Source organism: Pteropus alecto, unplaced genomic scaffold (assembly GCF_000325575.1).
Source record: "Pteropus alecto unplaced genomic scaffold, ASM32557v1 scaffold359, whole genome shotgun sequence".
NCBI classification, from domain to species: Eukaryota; Metazoa; Chordata; class Mammalia; order Chiroptera; family Pteropodidae; genus Pteropus; species Pteropus alecto.
This window is the reverse complement of record NW_006443119.1, coordinates 1621207-1638930: the sequence shown is the minus strand read 5'-3', so window position 1 is coordinate 1638930 and position 17724 is coordinate 1621207. Positions and strand designations below refer to the sequence as shown.

The 17724-nt window shown below is 37.9% G+C and overlaps 1 protein-coding gene across 4 annotated transcripts in view; it reads right to left on the bottom strand.

The window, feature by feature from the left end:
* Positions 1-1080: 1080 nt before the first annotated feature.
* The window catches only part of RBBP5 (RB binding protein 5, histone lysine methyltransferase complex subunit), a 34175-nt gene continuing 17531 nt past the window's right edge, over positions 1081-17724 (bottom strand). Inside the window, exons 4-14 of one of the 4 annotated variants that reach the window (XM_006922862.3) lie at positions 16098-16238; positions 15125-15287; positions 13846-13955; positions 12669-12788; positions 12426-12579; positions 12258-12329; positions 11497-11614; positions 10203-10272; positions 9598-9827; positions 8620-8811; positions 1081-3115 (exon numbers count right to left, since the gene is read on the bottom strand). In XM_006922862.3, coding sequence (XP_006922924.1) covers positions 3087-3115; positions 8620-8811; positions 9598-9827; positions 10203-10272; positions 11497-11614; positions 12258-12329; positions 12426-12579; positions 12669-12788; positions 13846-13955; positions 15125-15287; positions 16098-16238 — 1399 coding nt within the window. In that variant the 3' untranslated portion in view covers positions 1081-3086. The remainder of the gene's footprint in view (positions 3116-8619; positions 8812-9597; positions 9828-10202; positions 10273-11496; positions 11615-12257; positions 12330-12425; positions 12580-12668; positions 12789-13845; positions 13956-15124; positions 15288-16097; positions 16239-17724) is intronic. The other 3 variants (XM_015597875.2, XM_006922863.3, XM_015597876.2) reach the window with 3 other exon arrangements.

The following is a 17724-nucleotide window of genomic DNA, read 5'->3' as shown; positions in this document are numbered from 1 at the left end:
ATTGTGGAATCTAATTTAAAGGGTTTCAAAAAGCCAGTTAAATCTGACCAAGTAAGAAATAAAATACCAAGTCTTAAAAAAAGGAGAGGATTAACTTGAATTAAGTTATTATTGACTCTAAATGCTCCTAAACCGTCTATAAAAAGGATTAAGAACTCTGGACTGAGAAGCAAGTGACTTATCCTTCCAGCATTTCTATTTGTACTTCCTCCTTTGTAAATTAAGACCTCCTTGCCTATTTCGGGAAGGTCACTTTGAGCATCAAATGATCCAATGTACAGGAAAACACTTGTACAGCTCATGTGTAAGGAATTTTAAATAGAAAAGTCATGAAGACAAGGGCCCTTGTAGAATCCAAATGTTTATCAGCAAGACAGGCAAAATTAAATGCAGCTCCTCTCCCATTCTAGGCACCCGTCCTTCCTGAGGGCACGGAAGGTGTTTTCTGGGGGAGTGGAGGCATATTTCCCTGCCCCTCTGTTCACCCTAGAGAACAGAGGACCTCATCTCTCACTTGGGCCAAGGTTGCTATGAGACAGCTATGATGTCAACAACAAATTCTGTCACATAACAGAAAAGATTAATAAGTAGACGGAGTTGTTTAAAATCAATGACTTAAATAGACTTTATGAAACATCTTATTTTTTAGAGACAATGAGTACTCAGAGGGTTTTCAAACTATTTAACCTAGGGGAGAAAAGTCTAATAAAGAGGAATTTAACTGTATTTATGTGTTAAGAAAGCTCCTTGGAAGGCAGAAAGCTCCTCACGTGTTTTTGTAACCTCCAGAAGACCTCCTAGCACTGTTGCCTCTACTGAGTAGTTACACACACTTAAACTGAGTTGAAGGATTGAAAGAGAGATCATTCCTAGATGATCTTTTTAACACCTTTTTGCTTGAATTGTTCATTTATAATGAAGCAGAAATCTGGACCACCTGACACACCCTACCCCTCCCAGCTCTATATTTCCACACAAAGATCTAACATCAGCACAGGAAGCTGCATTTTCTGTCACACAAAGCAAAATGGCAGGTGAGTTTCAGAAGTGGTTAGTGTCTACAAAAAACATCTATACCTGTTCTTTAATAAACATCCAATTTTATTTACAAAGCAGTAAAGCTTCAGCAAGAAGTACCCAAGGCTTGTACAAAACTACAGAACATTAAAAAACAAAACAGGGGAGATGACAAAAGGAAGAAGAGAATATGCATATGTTGTACAAATTTAGAAAATCAAACCAAAATGGCATAGGTTTTAAAAGCTGATAAAAACTTCAAAAGCATAAATAATTATTAGCAGCTGCTGCCAGGGACAATCTGACAGGGCTGAAGTTGATTTTCTCAGTAGCCAATTTAGGAGGTGGACATAGCATAAATATCCAAATGCACAGGTAAGAGACACCAAGCTACTTTGCACATGGAAATAAGGCAGAAACCTTTGCATCATACAGTTTGTACACTATTGCAGGGAATGGAAGTAATGTCCGCAAAACAAAAATATGTTAGTGAGCCACCTACTAACCTCAGCCACTGGTCTGAGATGAAATATGAAATGAAATTCACAAAATGAGCATTTGAGAAAAAAGTAGTGGCATCTAAAAATACAGAAATGTTGCAATTGACTCAGGGAGAGCTCTTACTTCAACTACTGAATTTTGGTTCTAAAAAGATGGAACAGGAGAAAGCAGCTCTTACTGATGTGTTCTAATTTGATTTCTATCCTAAAATTCAAAAGGTAATCAACTTGTTTGGCTACCTATAGGAGCACCCACCGGCTGATAGAGATTTCACAATAAGCACAGTGTTTAAACTCTGAAAATACTGTGAAAATGACGATCCAGGTTAAGCACTTCTGGTCAGCTAAAAGCTCTACTCAGAGAGGCCAGTGAGCCCTCCCCACACTTATTTTACTCTGGCTTTTCAGAGAATTTCAAATGCCTAACGTACACATCCATCCCATCTGCTACTTTTTACATAAAAGAACAGCAAAAGCAAAAAGTAAAAAAATTTTTAAAAAGCTAAGCAACCTTTCACAGAAAGGAAGAGACTGAAACGTCTTAAGGAAAAGAAGCATGGATGCAAGAAGGGAAAAATGTGATGACTGATGGAAGGACAGATCTCCACAAGCAATGATAAAAAAAAAAATTTGTTCCTTGATCTGTGATTTGAACTGTGTTGTTGCTGCTTTGATTTTGGACGGTTCTACTTTAGTCCTTGCATAGATTCCCCCACCCCAATCAAAAAGAAGCTTTTTGAGAAACACCTGGCTCATTTCCATCTCTGGAAGCTAGCACAGGTAAAACAATATAAACTACTGATGATTCTTTGCTGGAGACAAAGAATAGTTTTTGAAACTATCCTCAAAAACCATGATTAGTGAAGAAGGAACCAGTACTGGAGGGAAACTCATGCAGTGAAAGGAAAACAAAGAAAAACCCTGACCCTCTTATAGCCCAGTTTCTTGGGCAAAAGGTATGTTAGGAAGAAGGGGCCCTTCTTATCTTTCTTCCATTTCTGAAAATTTCAAATCTTTCAAGCACTTTCTTTTCTGCCCATCCTTTGTACACAATATAGAAATATAGGAGGTATCTGGTGAAAGGGTAAGTTTCGAAATGGAAGCAAGAATATGCGACAGAAGGTCTCCTAGGAAGCTTGCAGCAGAATTTCAGATAAGAAGAAGTCAGTCAAGGACATGCACTGAGGCTGGAAGGCAGATAGAAGGAGATAGCAAATGACAGGTCAAAATGATGCTGGGTACAATAAAATTAGATGAGTAAAACAAGTATCTCTTCTCCAGCAACATAACTCAGTATTAAAGTTTAAATGAGTCAAATTCCCATTTGATGTCTTCACAAATCCTCATTCCTGAGAGCCTATTTGGACTTATACTTGAAAGGGAAGGGACGTATACTCTTCTTTCATAATTCACTTCTTCATTCGAACATAAAATTCACTCCTTCCACCTCCTGGGTGAGAAGCAGAGGCCTTTGTTTTAAATTAAAGTCAATCTCAAATGACTGACCACAGTGTCCAGAGGCCACATGATGGAAAAATGGGGAAGAACGAAGAAGCACTTCCAGGGTCTTCACAACAGCTCGGAGATTGCTCCCCCTGCTGAAAAGATTAGACACAAAAAGATTTCTTTTAGCATCAACTTAGACCAGTTCTTACAAGAACAGAAATACTGACAGATGCCAGATGATGCATGACAAGCACACATGCACTAAGAATTTCCCTCCTTTAAGTTAAAACCAACTCCAACTCCCACTTACTCTTCATTGAAACAATAATCCAAATCTCAAATCCCCACCCCACACCTCCTCGTACTTCCCCAAAGGGGAAAAAAAGGCAAAATTATTGGAGTTCTACACATTTTCTAAGCTGCTAATTAACCATTCTCCAAGGTGTCAAGGTGTTAAACAATGATTTATAGTCCAAAAAGTGTGATAAGTAGAGGAAAAGAAATCCTAGGGTACTACATCTTCCAGTCGCATATACTGATTAATCACTAAATGATTAACAGTGAGCAACAAACCCTTTTCCAAGCACCCCTGTTCATTAAGTAACATTCTTATCACCTTAGAATCCCGAATATGATGAAATGTTAATGAAAACTACTGTTGGTACTTCTAAGTGTCAACAACTGATCAATAAATAACCACCTCAATAGTAAAATCAAATGAACACTTCCCTGATTATTCCATAGAAGCTGTTCAACCTCTGAGGGACATCCTTAAATGGCTGCTGAGAAATATTAACTAGGAAGTGTAAAAAGAGAACAAGGTGAAGAAAATCCTCCCGGATGTCATTGGAAATGGTAAAATGGTTAAAAAACTGTCCAAATCATGAAAGAAAAGTCCCATTTGTAAACTTTGCTTTTAACTTGATTTTTAAAAATTCAAGCACAGATGAAAACTGGCAATAAAAAATATATATTCCCATTTGCCTGAGAACAAATTACCAACTCTCCTAGATGCTACATTGTTAAAAATCCAATTTAAACTTTATATATATAGTTCAGTAAGATAAAGTTTACTTAACACCTGTTATGTAGCTCTCTCTCAACATAAAACATAAAAATTAATCTCCTGAGTTGATTTTTAAAAATCTTGAGATAAGAGGATCTACTCCATAAGACTTACTATCAGGCCTTTAACACTTTAAGACTAGTTTTCCTGACTATCCCCTCACCAACCTAGTTTTAACAGTTTAAAAATGAACATAATGTTGACATTTTAAGCCCATATCAAGACAGGAAAATCAAAACCAACAAACCAAAACCAGAGCAATCAATACTATGAGCAAGACAAGATACAGAGAAACAGCAGGACAAAAGAAGACCTCCACGGAGGCTATTTAAAAGTCTGCCCCAAGGATACACATTATTTAGCTGCATCACAAAGGCAATCCACAATAAGATAAAATTAAGAAAATTTCAGCTCAGGATGAACGGCTGCTACTGGTACCTTCCAACAGCAGCCTGAGCCACAGTGGCCTAAGAACAACATACTGGATATTGATTTTCAAACATTATCTTAGTCAGCTAATAAGACCACCAAGAATGAGAAAGAATATCCAACTAGCCATCTGATTTTAGCAGGAATTCATATATTAGCCTTTGACGCACTGATCCATTTTTTAAAAAGAGAAGAGAAGAACAAATACCCTCACTTACTATCAAGCATTCAAAACAATCACAGATTTGCGAGGTGGTTCGGAGGCCCGGGGTGATGGGCCAGCAGTAGGTGGCCAGCAGTGGGTGGCCAAAGTGCAGGGAATCTTCGTGGTGCCTGTCCACCCCAGAAGCAGCACCTCTGCTTGTTTTGATCTTTGCCACCCCCAAGGGACCCAAGTGCACACCAGCTCACGAGGACTTCAGACCACGTATGTGACAGATCACAACTTTGTCACACTTGCTACTGATGATATTTACTACTAAGGAGCCCTAGTTCTCAGGCAATCCTTGAGCAGTCAGAGGGCAATGGGGACATTGGTGCTTCCAATCTGAGGACTGTCCTCTGGAAAGTAATAAGGTAATCGTGGGGAACCTGTAGGTGTTACGCTGATCTGGCCTTTCCAAAAAGGTACCCTCACCAAGCTCCACTGATGGGTCCTCACTCATCACAGAAAGTCTATCTTCATGGCTGTGGGCCCACGGGTACTAGCCAATACTAATGAGCTGTTTGATTGGGAAGAATTCTCTGGGGCCCTAGATTCCAGATGGCCAGATTACTCCTGTAAGTCTATGTGTCTTCCAATCTTCTCTTGAAATGCATAATCTCTTGTTGCAACAGGTAATAGCAGGTTTGTCAGGGCTACTCAGGGCTTACTGAGCAGTTTATTCAATAACTGCTCAATTGCAAATATTAACAAACAGTTGCATTTACATTTACCTCATTTGAGCAGTAACACAGTCTATACCTATAATTCTGCCTTTAAACAATTTGGCTCTAATGCAAAACTAGGGCATTTTGGGGGAAGGGAAGTTCACAAAACCTTGAATCTACAAATATAATCCTCCAACTGAACTGTGTGTGTGTGTGTGTGTGTGTGTGTAAGAGAAAGACAGAGATACGTGTGCAGGGACCATGCTAATATTTTCTGTATTGTCCCAATTTTAGTATATGCTGCTAAATTGAGCACCTGTATTGATTTTTAAAGTTGGTTCGGCCTCTGGCATTCTGGATCAGATTTCATTTCTTAATATCTAGTGGGTATCTACAATGACTGTATGCTGCTTTTTACTGAAAATCTCCAAGGTGTGGAAGAACATGAGACTAAAATGCTAGAGTTTTTACCTCTGTGGCCTTGAGGGGGCCATGTGAAAATCAAGAGCATGTGACAGCCAGCCTTTGCCTGCTCTGGGCCCTCCAAGCCAACCATGGTTATTGAACGAAGCCCCATCCTCACCCAAAGAATCCCATACGAAAGATATAATGGGTTGTCCTGAAACTGAGACTTTTGATGGAGTTATTTGTGATCTCATTTCACCACTCTCCCCCAGGGTTGCAGCCTTCACAAAGATCCAAACCACACTGCAGCTAGTGTACAAAGCTGGATGCAGCCCTTCTGAGTAAGTCTTGGAACCAAACCACAAAACCCCGTTGGGGTTCTTTATGATCCTGCTCCTCAGCACACTCTGGAGTGTAATCTGGCCATTTCAGTTTTGAGATTTCCATTCAGGTAAAGGTCAAGGCACCAAGGTCAGTGAAGAAAAGAGAAAACAGGCAGCAGGACAAATAGATTACAGAGAAGTGTGCGTGCGCACAAATCGTGAACTGTTTGCAGTAATCTATGCAGTTGTTTTGTCTGCATGTTGTCAGAAAATGTATCATCACCTTGGCCTTATTCTGTGAAAGTCTCCTCTAGTCCTTTTAAAGGGTGAAGCTGTTAAAATAGTTGCCTCTATTTAAGGCTGATCAACTCAAGGGCCTAATAAAAATAATGTAGAAAATAAAAATCCAATGTGAAGCAGCCTGCTATTCCAAGATACAAGTTCTATCCTTTAATGAGGTCGGTGCCTCCTTTAACCTTGTCAGCCAAGTGAGTGGAAACAAACTTCTATGAGGCCCTTGATAATAAGCTTTTAAATGATGACTTGTACCAATACTAAAATATGTACTCTACATATAGTTTACTGCAACTACATTCAGGATGTTGAGAGTTTTTGTGAATAAAACAACCTGTTCCTTTAGGGATGAGTCTTTCCAACATTTTGATTTTGACTCCCATTTAGACATTTTTAGAGCATAGCTGAGAAACATCAACGCTGTTGTACTCGGAGCCATAAAACCTAACAGTACTTCATGGTGCCTTTGACAGAAACCTAGTTTGGCAAATGACAGAGATATTAGTTACTGTTAGTGGCCACATCAATTAATAGTAAAAGCTGAAATCACTGTATGATAGAGAAAAATGCTGAGTTTTTAAAACTTTAAATAGTTTATTTACCATAAACAAAGCAAATGATTAATTACAGGTTGGTTTTGAAGAAGCTAGGAGACTATGTCCTAGAGTATTTCAATTAATTTAATATGTTAGACCACATTTTAAGTTACCCCGAAGTATTCTAGCTCCTTGGACCAGGGAAATCTATTTAAACTTTAAATTGTGTTTCTTCCGTAGTGGCATCAGCTTGTACAAGAAGTGGGTTATGGAAGGATCATTTTTTGTTTGTTTTTGCTTTTTGACTAAGAGAAACTATGGCCTAGGAGATTTGAGTTGGGACCTCCTTACAGGTAGGAGGTGGATCATTTTTATTTATGTGAGTCTATTACTACTAATCTGCAATCTTTGTTGGCAATGCCCAGGTAACTCTTCCAGACTATTTAAAAATATATACGGACACAGCCTTAGCTGGACTGAATATGAAGGTGGTAACTGATTATCAGTAGAGCACCATAAATACTGTTGACAGGAAAAAATGCTGGTGCTCAATGGTACGGTGCTGGGCTGTGACAAACTAAAACTAAAATTATATCTAGCAAATTTGAGGCAGAATACTCAAAACTGATAACTGAATCTGCTTCAGCTATTCTCTAGAATTCATGTTCGCAATGGTTAACTGACCTGAGGTGAAACTTAAACGAGGAATTCTGTTTCACTTTCTAGTGCATCACATCGTCACATCTGGATTAACGCATTTACGTTAAAATGTTAAAGCGAGAGGAAAAAACCTGAATACAACCACTTATTTGATCGGGCCAGCCTGAATCTACTGACCTAGTTGCAGAAAATTGAGAGTACTGTATTAACTAAGCAGTACTTGTACATAAAACAATAAGTTTCCAAACCCCAACATTTGAATAGAAATGGACTGTGATTATAGTTTTCAAATAAGGGACCATTTAGCCTAGATTCAAGTATTTGACAGGAAACAAACTGTTCTCCATCCCCTAACAAAAATCCCTCATTCCTACAGAAGGGAGAAAACTCAGTAAGTTTCAAAAGGCTTAGGAGTTAAGAAGCTATACAGGTACTATAGGTTTGTCTTTTTTGGTATTACCGTTTAGAAAAAAAAAAAAAACAACCCTCATCTTCTTTCTTAATGTGACAATATTACCAACATCATTACTGATTCTAGACTACTGAGAAAGAGAGAAAAACCTCTAAGATTTGAATAATTTAGAGAGAGAGAGAGAAGAGATGCTACCATTAAACAGTCAGGGGCTACATAAAGCAAGCTTATATTTCTGGTTGTCTGTCTAGCACTTTCATTTGAGGCAAAACAAAACAAAATACAACACCTAGGAGCAAATAAAACTGAAGAAGTGAATTAAACCAGGGGTTCTTACCCTTTTTTGGGTCATAAATTCTGATAGGTAAGGTTACCTTCATTTCTGATGAAAAGGGCGCCTTCCCCACAAAAATAGTCACATCATATTTTGCATACAACATCAGGGGAATGTAGACCACTTAAAGCCTATTTATAAACCCAAGGTTAAGAGCCACTGAATTAAGTCAAATGTGGTTTAACCTACCCTTGTCAGCGGCTAAAAACTCAGTATCTACCACTGGGAAGAAAGAGGGAAGGAAAAAATGCTGCAGTTAAACGGAGTCAGGGCTGAACAAAGCAAGGCCACGAAGCAAGCCAGACAGCGCTCCCAGTGTGTCCTTACCTGTCAAGGGCTGGCTGAGTTCCGCCTGCACTTTACCCTTCGCTGATCCTTCCAGAGGTAAACCTCTGTCCCCTTTGTAGAGTTTCGGTTTAAATGGAGAATCTTTCTCTTTACCTTTTGATCCTTTAGGCCGGCCTGCTTGCTTCTTCTTGGATTTGCCATCCCCCTTCACACCCAGTAGTGGATGGACTTCTGTAAAAGGACAGATAGGCATGGAAAGAAATCCATACGCCACCAGTCCCATCATGCCAAACAAGCACATGGCACGCCATCTACCCATGAGTAAACAATGCTGCCCGAGTGCCAGATCCACTAATACAAGGAGAAAATTTTGCTTTATTATTTATAAAACAATAAAAAGAATGGCCATTAATTGAGAAATAGTTGCTTGGCCAAAGGGAATACATGGCCTATCTGGTTCACACCAAGCCACAGCAGCTCCAAACTGAAAAAGTAGCTGAAGGACACACTGATACTATATACACAGAGGCAAAAAAGGAATGCACACATGCACAATGTCACGTGAGAACAGAAAGGAAATGGATTTTGGAACTAGAGAGACCAGGGTAAGAATCCTGACTCTACTACACGATTATAAAGGCTTCCAGAGTCAGACTGCAAAAGTAGGCAGGAAGAATGAAAAGATGTCCAAATCTGATTAGTACTTTATCATCTAATAAAATCAGGGAGGGGATCAGGAAGAAGGGTGGCATCATGAAACAAACTCTGAGCCAGATGTCAGAAGACTTACAGTGTATCATCTTAGGCAAGGTACTGAGGGCAGAATATCCCCATTTTGAAAGAGAAGCGAAAGCGCATGAAATCATTACAAAGCTATAAAGCATTATTAAAAAAAAAAAAAAAACCTCATGAGAAAACTCCTTTAAGGTAAAATCACCCGAACAGGAAATTACCAGGCTGTGTTGCAGAGTAAAAAGTGGTGTCTGCTGGACAGCAAAGAGAAGATGTGGCTCTTACCATCATTTGGTACTCCTTGAAGTTCTATATTGGTTGTTTTGGGTTTCTTCTTAGGTGGCTGGGACCCATCTGTCGAAGATTGCCTCTTCTTCTCTGAACTAGCCCCTTCATCCATCAAGGAAGTTTGGACTGCATCCGGTGGGGGGCCATAAGGATTTTCTTCTGGGTCTTCTACCTCAGGGGCAATGGGTAAATATAATAGAGCCTTTGAATCTTCCAGCTCTTCATCACTATTTGGAACAGGATCAGACAAGGGATTGGAAAAAAGAGGAGACAGTTGCTTAAACCATGAACCCTTCCTCTAGGGTAGAATCACCTATATGAACAGATATGGACCTAGAATTTTAAGAAAGCCAAGATAAACAAAAGGAAATTGGACAACATGATTAATAAAATCAGTAGTAAAATTTAATGGTATAAATGAATCACTTTAGTTTCTTAAGATTTTCTATCAGGGGAAAAAGGAAGGGATTTCTTGTCCGCCAAAGCAACTATCTCTTGCAGTTAATAAGCAGATGGGACTGAAGGGCCAGGCAGGGGAAGGGAGAAGTCCAATACCAGAGATGAGTCCTGAGGCCCAGGCCCAGCCCCCACCAATGGCTCACCTGCTGCAGAAGGCAGCGATAGGATCCACACTGGTGACATCCACTTCTTCATCCTCGGCAGCATCAGCCCCTGTAGGACAGAATCACAGCAGAGGCATAAGAAGTGCAAAACTGCTTCTTATTTGTAGCTCAATGATTTTCATAAACTGAAATTCAGAAGAAACAAAGGAAGAAAACCAAACCATTCATTTTACTTAATAATTCGACAGAATTTCTATCAAGTGCTAAGCACTGAATCTAGAGTGATGACCAAAAAGTTGAAAACAGTTCTTCAGTAAAAGCTTCATAGTCTAATTGGACAGAAAGACATAAATGGATCATTTGAATTCAACACAGTTAAGTGCTACAGTAAAGGCATGTGCGGTGTGCTAAGGAGATGAAAAGGAACAACTAATGTGAAAGTCTGGGAAGGCTTCACAGAACATAATCCAATAACACCAATACGGCCCAGAACAAGCTGCATCTCTGGTGGTCCTCCTAAAACACGAGGCATGTACGTTATCTAGTATCACAAAATGGGGACCGGCATTTTCAAGCTAGAAAGAACCAACCTCAATCCCAGTTCCCTGATTCCTGGCACCCATCAAGAGGCCCAACAGTCAGTGATCTGTGGCATAAAGTATTCACTGACAGTGCCAACTAACTGGGTGGACTAAGCATTCACACACTCTGACTCCTACTAGATATAAAACCCTGTGTTAGAACCATAAGGATAAAAAGTCAAACCTTTATTATCAAAGAGCTTCCTATTATTTCAGAAGAGGTAAAAATATCAATGATCATGATCATAACAGAAATTAACATCTGAATGCCCATCACACCTAGGCACTATACTGTGAGCTTTATGCGAGTTATCTCATTTATTCCCCATAACCCTAAAAAGCAGTTCCATTATTATCACTATTATACAGATGAGGACATTCAGGTTTAAAGAATATGTATTTTGCCCAAAGCAGTCTGACTCCAGAGCCCAGGTTCTTTACTTTAACCATACTGACAAAGGAGCTGATAATACATGATACAGCTGAGTACACACATGCATGGCTGCTTTGATAAGTGCTGCAGGTAAATCCTCATTTAATCATCTGCAATTAATCAGGAAATACAAAGTGAAATGTTGAGAGCTGTTGAACTCTAGTAATAATGTCCATGTCAGTCCTTAGTCAATGCCTCAAAGTGACATTTCAGAATAAGTGATGAAATAAATTTTCAACACAAATTTTAAGAATATGAATACTGAATAAAGCAATAATTTCTCCTTTAGGAAATACTATCTGCAACTGAGAAATATTACCTGTTTGCTCAGGCTCACTCTTATCTTCATCTTCAATATCAAACTCTGATTCTCTTTCCTCATATTCTACATTTTCATCCAACTCTTTGAAGTCTGGTGCAAAGGCACTCCAATTTTCCTATGTCACAAAAATAAAATGTACTACTTAACCACATGAGAAAAAAACGGTCTATAAACTAAACATCAATGATATAAATGAAAGATCTGAACATGAAAGCAACTCAGAATTCTGAAATTAAATTTGGCAGATAATAAAAATTAGGTTATCTACAGATTTTACTATCTTATGGTATTTCCTATTTTAAACATTCCTAGTTATTAACTATAGTTCTTTCATAAATAACTGCCATCTTTCATCTTTTTAAGATGTAAGTCTGAGGTAAATGTTAAATTTTCTTATGAATACACTGATTACAACAAATATAATTAAAGGTGTTCAAAATAAAACCAAGATGAAAAACAGAAACAAAGCTGGAAATAAGAAAAGAAAAAGAAAAATCTAACTCAGATAAGAAATAGAAAAATATAACAGAAAGTCCACTAGACTTTTTCACTGGAAACAGCTAATAAATCATCTTTGACCCAAGATGGTCCCATCAAAATAAAGCAGAGCTGGAAGCAATGAATCTATTTAATTAGATTATAAGAAACACATGCAAAAGAAAGTAAATAAGGTAACTTTTAGCTTACTATTGATAAAATTCTTTGATAAAAAGACTAGGTATCTAGTTTCAAAGAAACTAAACCAGAAAAATACTTACTACTTGATTTTGGGCCCAGATAGATACCACTCCACTAGAAATGGATGCTATGATGGGTCGAACAGGATGCCACTAAATTTAATGAAGGAAAGAAAAATCAGTTCTAAGAACGAATCTAAAATTGTCTGCATTACATAAGCAACAACAGCAACCTCTCACTCTACTCACAGCTACATCCAAGAGGAGTTCACCTCTCGTCCCGTGGAGAATCTTCACCAGGTTCCCTATGCTCTTCTCCCAGATGTAAAGGGCATGCTGCCGGGCTGAACCTGCTACTATGTATTCCCCATCCCCAGAGAAACAACATTTCTTCCACGGGGTCCTAAAAAACAAAGAAAGTACCCAAGGAGAACTAGAACCTGAGCCCAGGTCATGAATTAATCACACATTCTCCCAGGTTGTGATACACACCTATTGACCAAGTCCTGTAATTTTTGCATGGGTTCGGGCTCTCCATCTCTTCCACAGGTTAAGATTTCTCTGCCATCATAAACTCTGATTATTCGATCTGCTGTGTTAATTAAAAAGCAACTACAGAAAGGAGAAAATATCAACACCAGAGGTCAGAAATCCATTTCTGTTAACATTTTCTATTACTACCTGTTACTTAGAACAGTATACCATAAAAAAACTAATAAATTGAGGAGAGACTGCGTAAAGATCTAAGTAATAGACATGAATATTTATGTGTCTACTTGTCACCTTCCACATCAAAATTTAATTTGAAGTGAGAATGTTTTATACTTCTGGTGTATCCTGGAACCCAGTAGGTGCAAACTAACAAACTAATCATCAGTATTTGATCGTGATCCAAGACTTCTAAATTGAAACTAGCTTGCTGAATTCATAAGCATACAGTTAAATGTTTATAAATACTTAATTTCTCTGGCCTATTTTATATAGGATATATTCTTCTTCATGAGTTCATAAACTATTTCATTTTAAAATGTTCAACCTTTTACTGTAATGACATTGGAAATTTGTCTAAAATAAGTTATTTTACCACTTTCTTCGAGACTTCATTGACTAACCTTTTCTCAGTTCAAGAGAACTTTGAACATGAATGTCCCCTAAGCATGTACGGGTGTTCCTATATGAAATAGGATGACTGTTACTTCTCTTACTGACAACCTATTTCCTCTTGTTTCTGTTGAGACACCTACTTCTAGCTGGGTAACCAAACTTATCAGAAAAAAAAATCTGAAATTAAAAAGGTAAATAGGCTTTATGTGAGTAAAATATATGCTCAGCTACTATGTGAATTATGTGACAACAATTCTGATTATAATAATAGCTAATCTTTACCCAGTGCTAACCATGTGTCAGGCATTTTGGTTCGAAGCACATACCTCTCAGATACCCCTTCTGTAAAGGAGCTGCCTGTTAACCTTCAGATAAAGAAGATGTGAATGCTGGTTCAACACAGTAAATTTTATGAACTTAAGATCCAGATAGTGACAGATATTAGTAATTATTTTTTAAGTAAACTTCTTTAAAAATTTAAGTATGATATATAAAAACTGTGAATTTCAATGTATTTTGCATCCTACTCAATTTTAAAACTGTCTCTAAAAAGACAAGGTCTCACCTCCCCTTCCGGGCAAACTCTATTGACTTAATGGCTGTGGTATTGCTTGTTCCAGTTGTTACTCTGAAGGAAGCAACAAGATCCTGAGAATCTGTTTTTAGGACCAAAATCTAAAGTTTAAAAGAGAAAAAAAAAGTAAGTATTCTGAAAACATACAGTAATTAGATCTGGCTTCTGTTTCTAAAAGTGGGCATAGACTGGGTGAAAACATAAATATCTCTATTCCCATGTATTCAGCCTGATTAATTATTGCCTTTTACTTCAAATAAAGAATGGTGTCTTAATCTACTCTTAAAATATAATGTTTAGTGTTAGTCACAACAATCAAAAAATGGAAGCAACCCAAGTATTTCATCAGCAGATGAATGAACAAACAAAATGTAGTATATGCATACAATGGAATATTATTCATCCTTGAAAAGGAGGAAAATTCTGGCACATGTTGAGCATAGATGACTCTTAAGGACATTATGCTAACTGAAATAAACCAGTCACAAAAAGACAAATACTGTATTAGTCCACTTATATGAGGTACCTAGAGTAGCCAAATTTATAGACAGAAAGTAGAATAATGGTTGCCACAGACTAGGGAGGGAAGGGGGAGTTAAGGTATAGGGAGTTACGTGTTATTAATGAGTACAGTTTCTGGAGTACATGATGGTAATGGTTGCACAGCAATGTGAATGTACTTCATGCCACTGAACTGTACACTTAATGATTAAGATGGTAAATCTTATGCTGTATTTTATATGTTTTTAACCACAATTTTTAAAAATTGCTACTTTCTAAAGTAGCCATGAAAGTCTACTAGCTCATGTGCCTCGGTCAAAAAAAAAAAAAGAAAGAAAATCAAGGTGCCTAAAAAAACTACAAACTCTTAGCTTAAAAGGGACCTTAAAGTTCACCTAACCTGACTTCTTACTTCACAAAACTATAGATCAAGCTGGCATGAATTATATATTTACAGAACTAAGCATTTTTATCAGCAGTATTTCATTTTATAACTTTAAAATTTTATAATTTAGTAATGGCCCTTCATTAGCAGTATCCAGTAAAGGCTCTTCCATCTTCTTCTAGGCCACATAATCTCTGACCGATCTAAATTCAAAGAGCAGAAATGATTATTAGGCATGAGAGAATTTGCTACATTTGCCACAGGCAGGAGGCATGCTTAGTGCGGGGTAAAAGAAATTTCAAAGGAAGTCACAAGAGTAGCCATGAAATGAGCCAATTTCACAGGCTGACTAAAATAGCTTATTTCACCCGCGTCTAGGCTTACCTTGCCTTTTGCATTTCCTGTATAGATATATTCCCCCCGCCTATCAAAAGATGCAACCACGTTCAAGTCGGAGTCATCGTCAACAGGCAGAACAACATGTTTGGAATCTGAAAGGGTCAACATGACAGGAGCAGATTTCATGGGACACACGAGAACCTTGTTCCTGTTCGAAAATATGAATAGTACATTGGCTGTTGCTTCAGTATGAGAAGGCTGATTCGCTTGCTGTTTTCCTTGATCCGTATCCACTACCCTCATCAACTCTTCCACCCCAAGCAAAAACAGTGAAAAAGCCTAAAATCTAAATGTCTAATAATAGAGAAACGACTGAGTAAAGTTATGGGATCCTACCTTGATAAAATAAAATGTAATCATTAAAAATAAAGATGTAGTTAATTAGTAAAATATGTATGAAAGTAAAAAAGCAAAATACTGATTAAAACCATGTAAAAAATACATATTTATGTATATGTAACATGCATATCCGTGCTTTGTGAACTATAAAGCACTATGTAACAAGCTTTATATGTAAAGAAAACATGACTAAAAGAGAACCCAGGGAAATGCCAACAATTATGTCTGGGTAATAGAATGATAGGTAACTCATTTTCTTAAATGCAGTTTTAATACTGAACGATTTCTCCTCTACTAAAGAAATTCAAACAATTGGGGGGAAAAACCCCAAATCAAGGACCAGTTATACTTATTTCTACCTTTGCCCATTTCCAAAGTATTATTTTTAGCTAGTTTTTAATTACACAATACAACACTCTCCTTAAAATTATACAATAGAGCCAACCTAGGCAGAAAGATGTTTTTTATGTGGAAGGTTTAAGGAGATGTTTTTTATGTGGAAGGTTTAAAGAGATGTATCTGTCTCCTAAAACCTTAAACTGAAATTGTCATGAGCCTGGAGCTAATCCATATAGAATTAGACCCCACCCCAAGAAAGAATAGCTCAGATTATACATACTGATCTCGTGGATGATACTGGACTTTTAAGATCGGGGAAGGGAATCGAAACCTCTGGTCGCAGTCGCCTGAAAGAACATCCCACTGTGACACTATGTTATCTGTGGAAGCACTCACGAGCTTATGACCATCTCGACTCCAGCTGAGAAGAAAAAGGGTACCTCAGCACATATTCTAAGGTAAAGTATAGCATATAACTCTTACGGACAAAAATGCATGAGTCACACATACTGCCCTAATTGCTTGGGTAAATAAAAATAATACTTTACTTTTTTTTTTTTTTTAGCATATATTCTAATTTATAATAAGCATTCGCAACTAAGAAATAAATAAGAATGTTCTCATGACATTTTCATATCTAGTAACAGAAGCTCTTAATAATTCAAGATAACACTACAAGTGGCTCTGTGAAAAGAACACACTCAAACATTTTAGAAGAGTCCACTATCAGCAAGCCCTGAAGTGTTGACGTAACAAAGAACGAGTTTTTTCCTAGTGGGCGGGGAGGGAGTATTTGAGCTTTCAGAGGTTGTCCCTGAAGTAGCACCTTCACAGTATAAACAACCTAATAAAGATAAGTATCTATTATTTAAATAATTAAGAAAAGGATAAATTCCTCCTGCTAAGTACAGCTAAGCACCCTGGATATCAGACATAAAACAAACACAAAAAGACTCTGAAAGGCAGAGAGAAGACAACTGTCTAGAGACTGCAGGATAGGAGAAATGACATAATAGTAAATTCCTTGGATATTCTTTCAGCTTATGTCCCAGATCAGGTGATAGAGAAGCCAACAACATACTAACACCAATGGACACACACACAAAAGCCTCAAGAAGAGCCTGCTCTCTCTGTCTGAAGGACCAGGAGAAAACAAATCAGAGAGACAGAAAATGTTTAGACAATAATCACTCTACTCCAGCAATCACCACAGAAAAAAACTGCAACTCCACCTCCATCCCAGTCAACAAAGTCTAGATAGAGAGTTAGACTTCCCTCTTGCCCAGGTATAGCAATGCATCCTTAACCTCCTAATGGTGTCAGAGAAAGCTCGGCAGGGAGCCAGACTTTCATACCCACCAGGTGTTGATGAGGACCACTACTGTAGAGATGCCTAGGGAGCAGGAACAAGGCACTCCTAACCTTCCCGGACAAGAATGGTATCAGCCTAGGAGGCCTAGTGAGGAGCCTGAACTTCCAAGCCCACCAAGGAAAGGATAATGAAGCCAAGTAAGAACCTCGGACTTCTAATTCAGGGCAATAACAAGATGGCGCCTTCCCTTCCCCCTGGCACAGTATCAGAAGAGGCCTGCAAAAAACAGAAGATTTAAGTAATAAATAAGCTCTATAGTCTCATAACACAACACCTAAAATGCCCAAGTTTCAAATGCAAATCACTAACAACCTAAGAACAAAGAAAATCTCACATTGAATGAGAAAATCAACAATAACAGATATGACATGTTAGAATAATCTATCGAAGATCTTAATGCAACCATCTTATGCTTTAATGAGCAATTGCGAACATGCTTGAAAAAAATGAATAAGCCAGAAAGTCGCAGCAAAGAAATAGCAGATATAGAGAAGAACTGAAATGGGAATTTTAGAACTGAAAAATACAATAACTA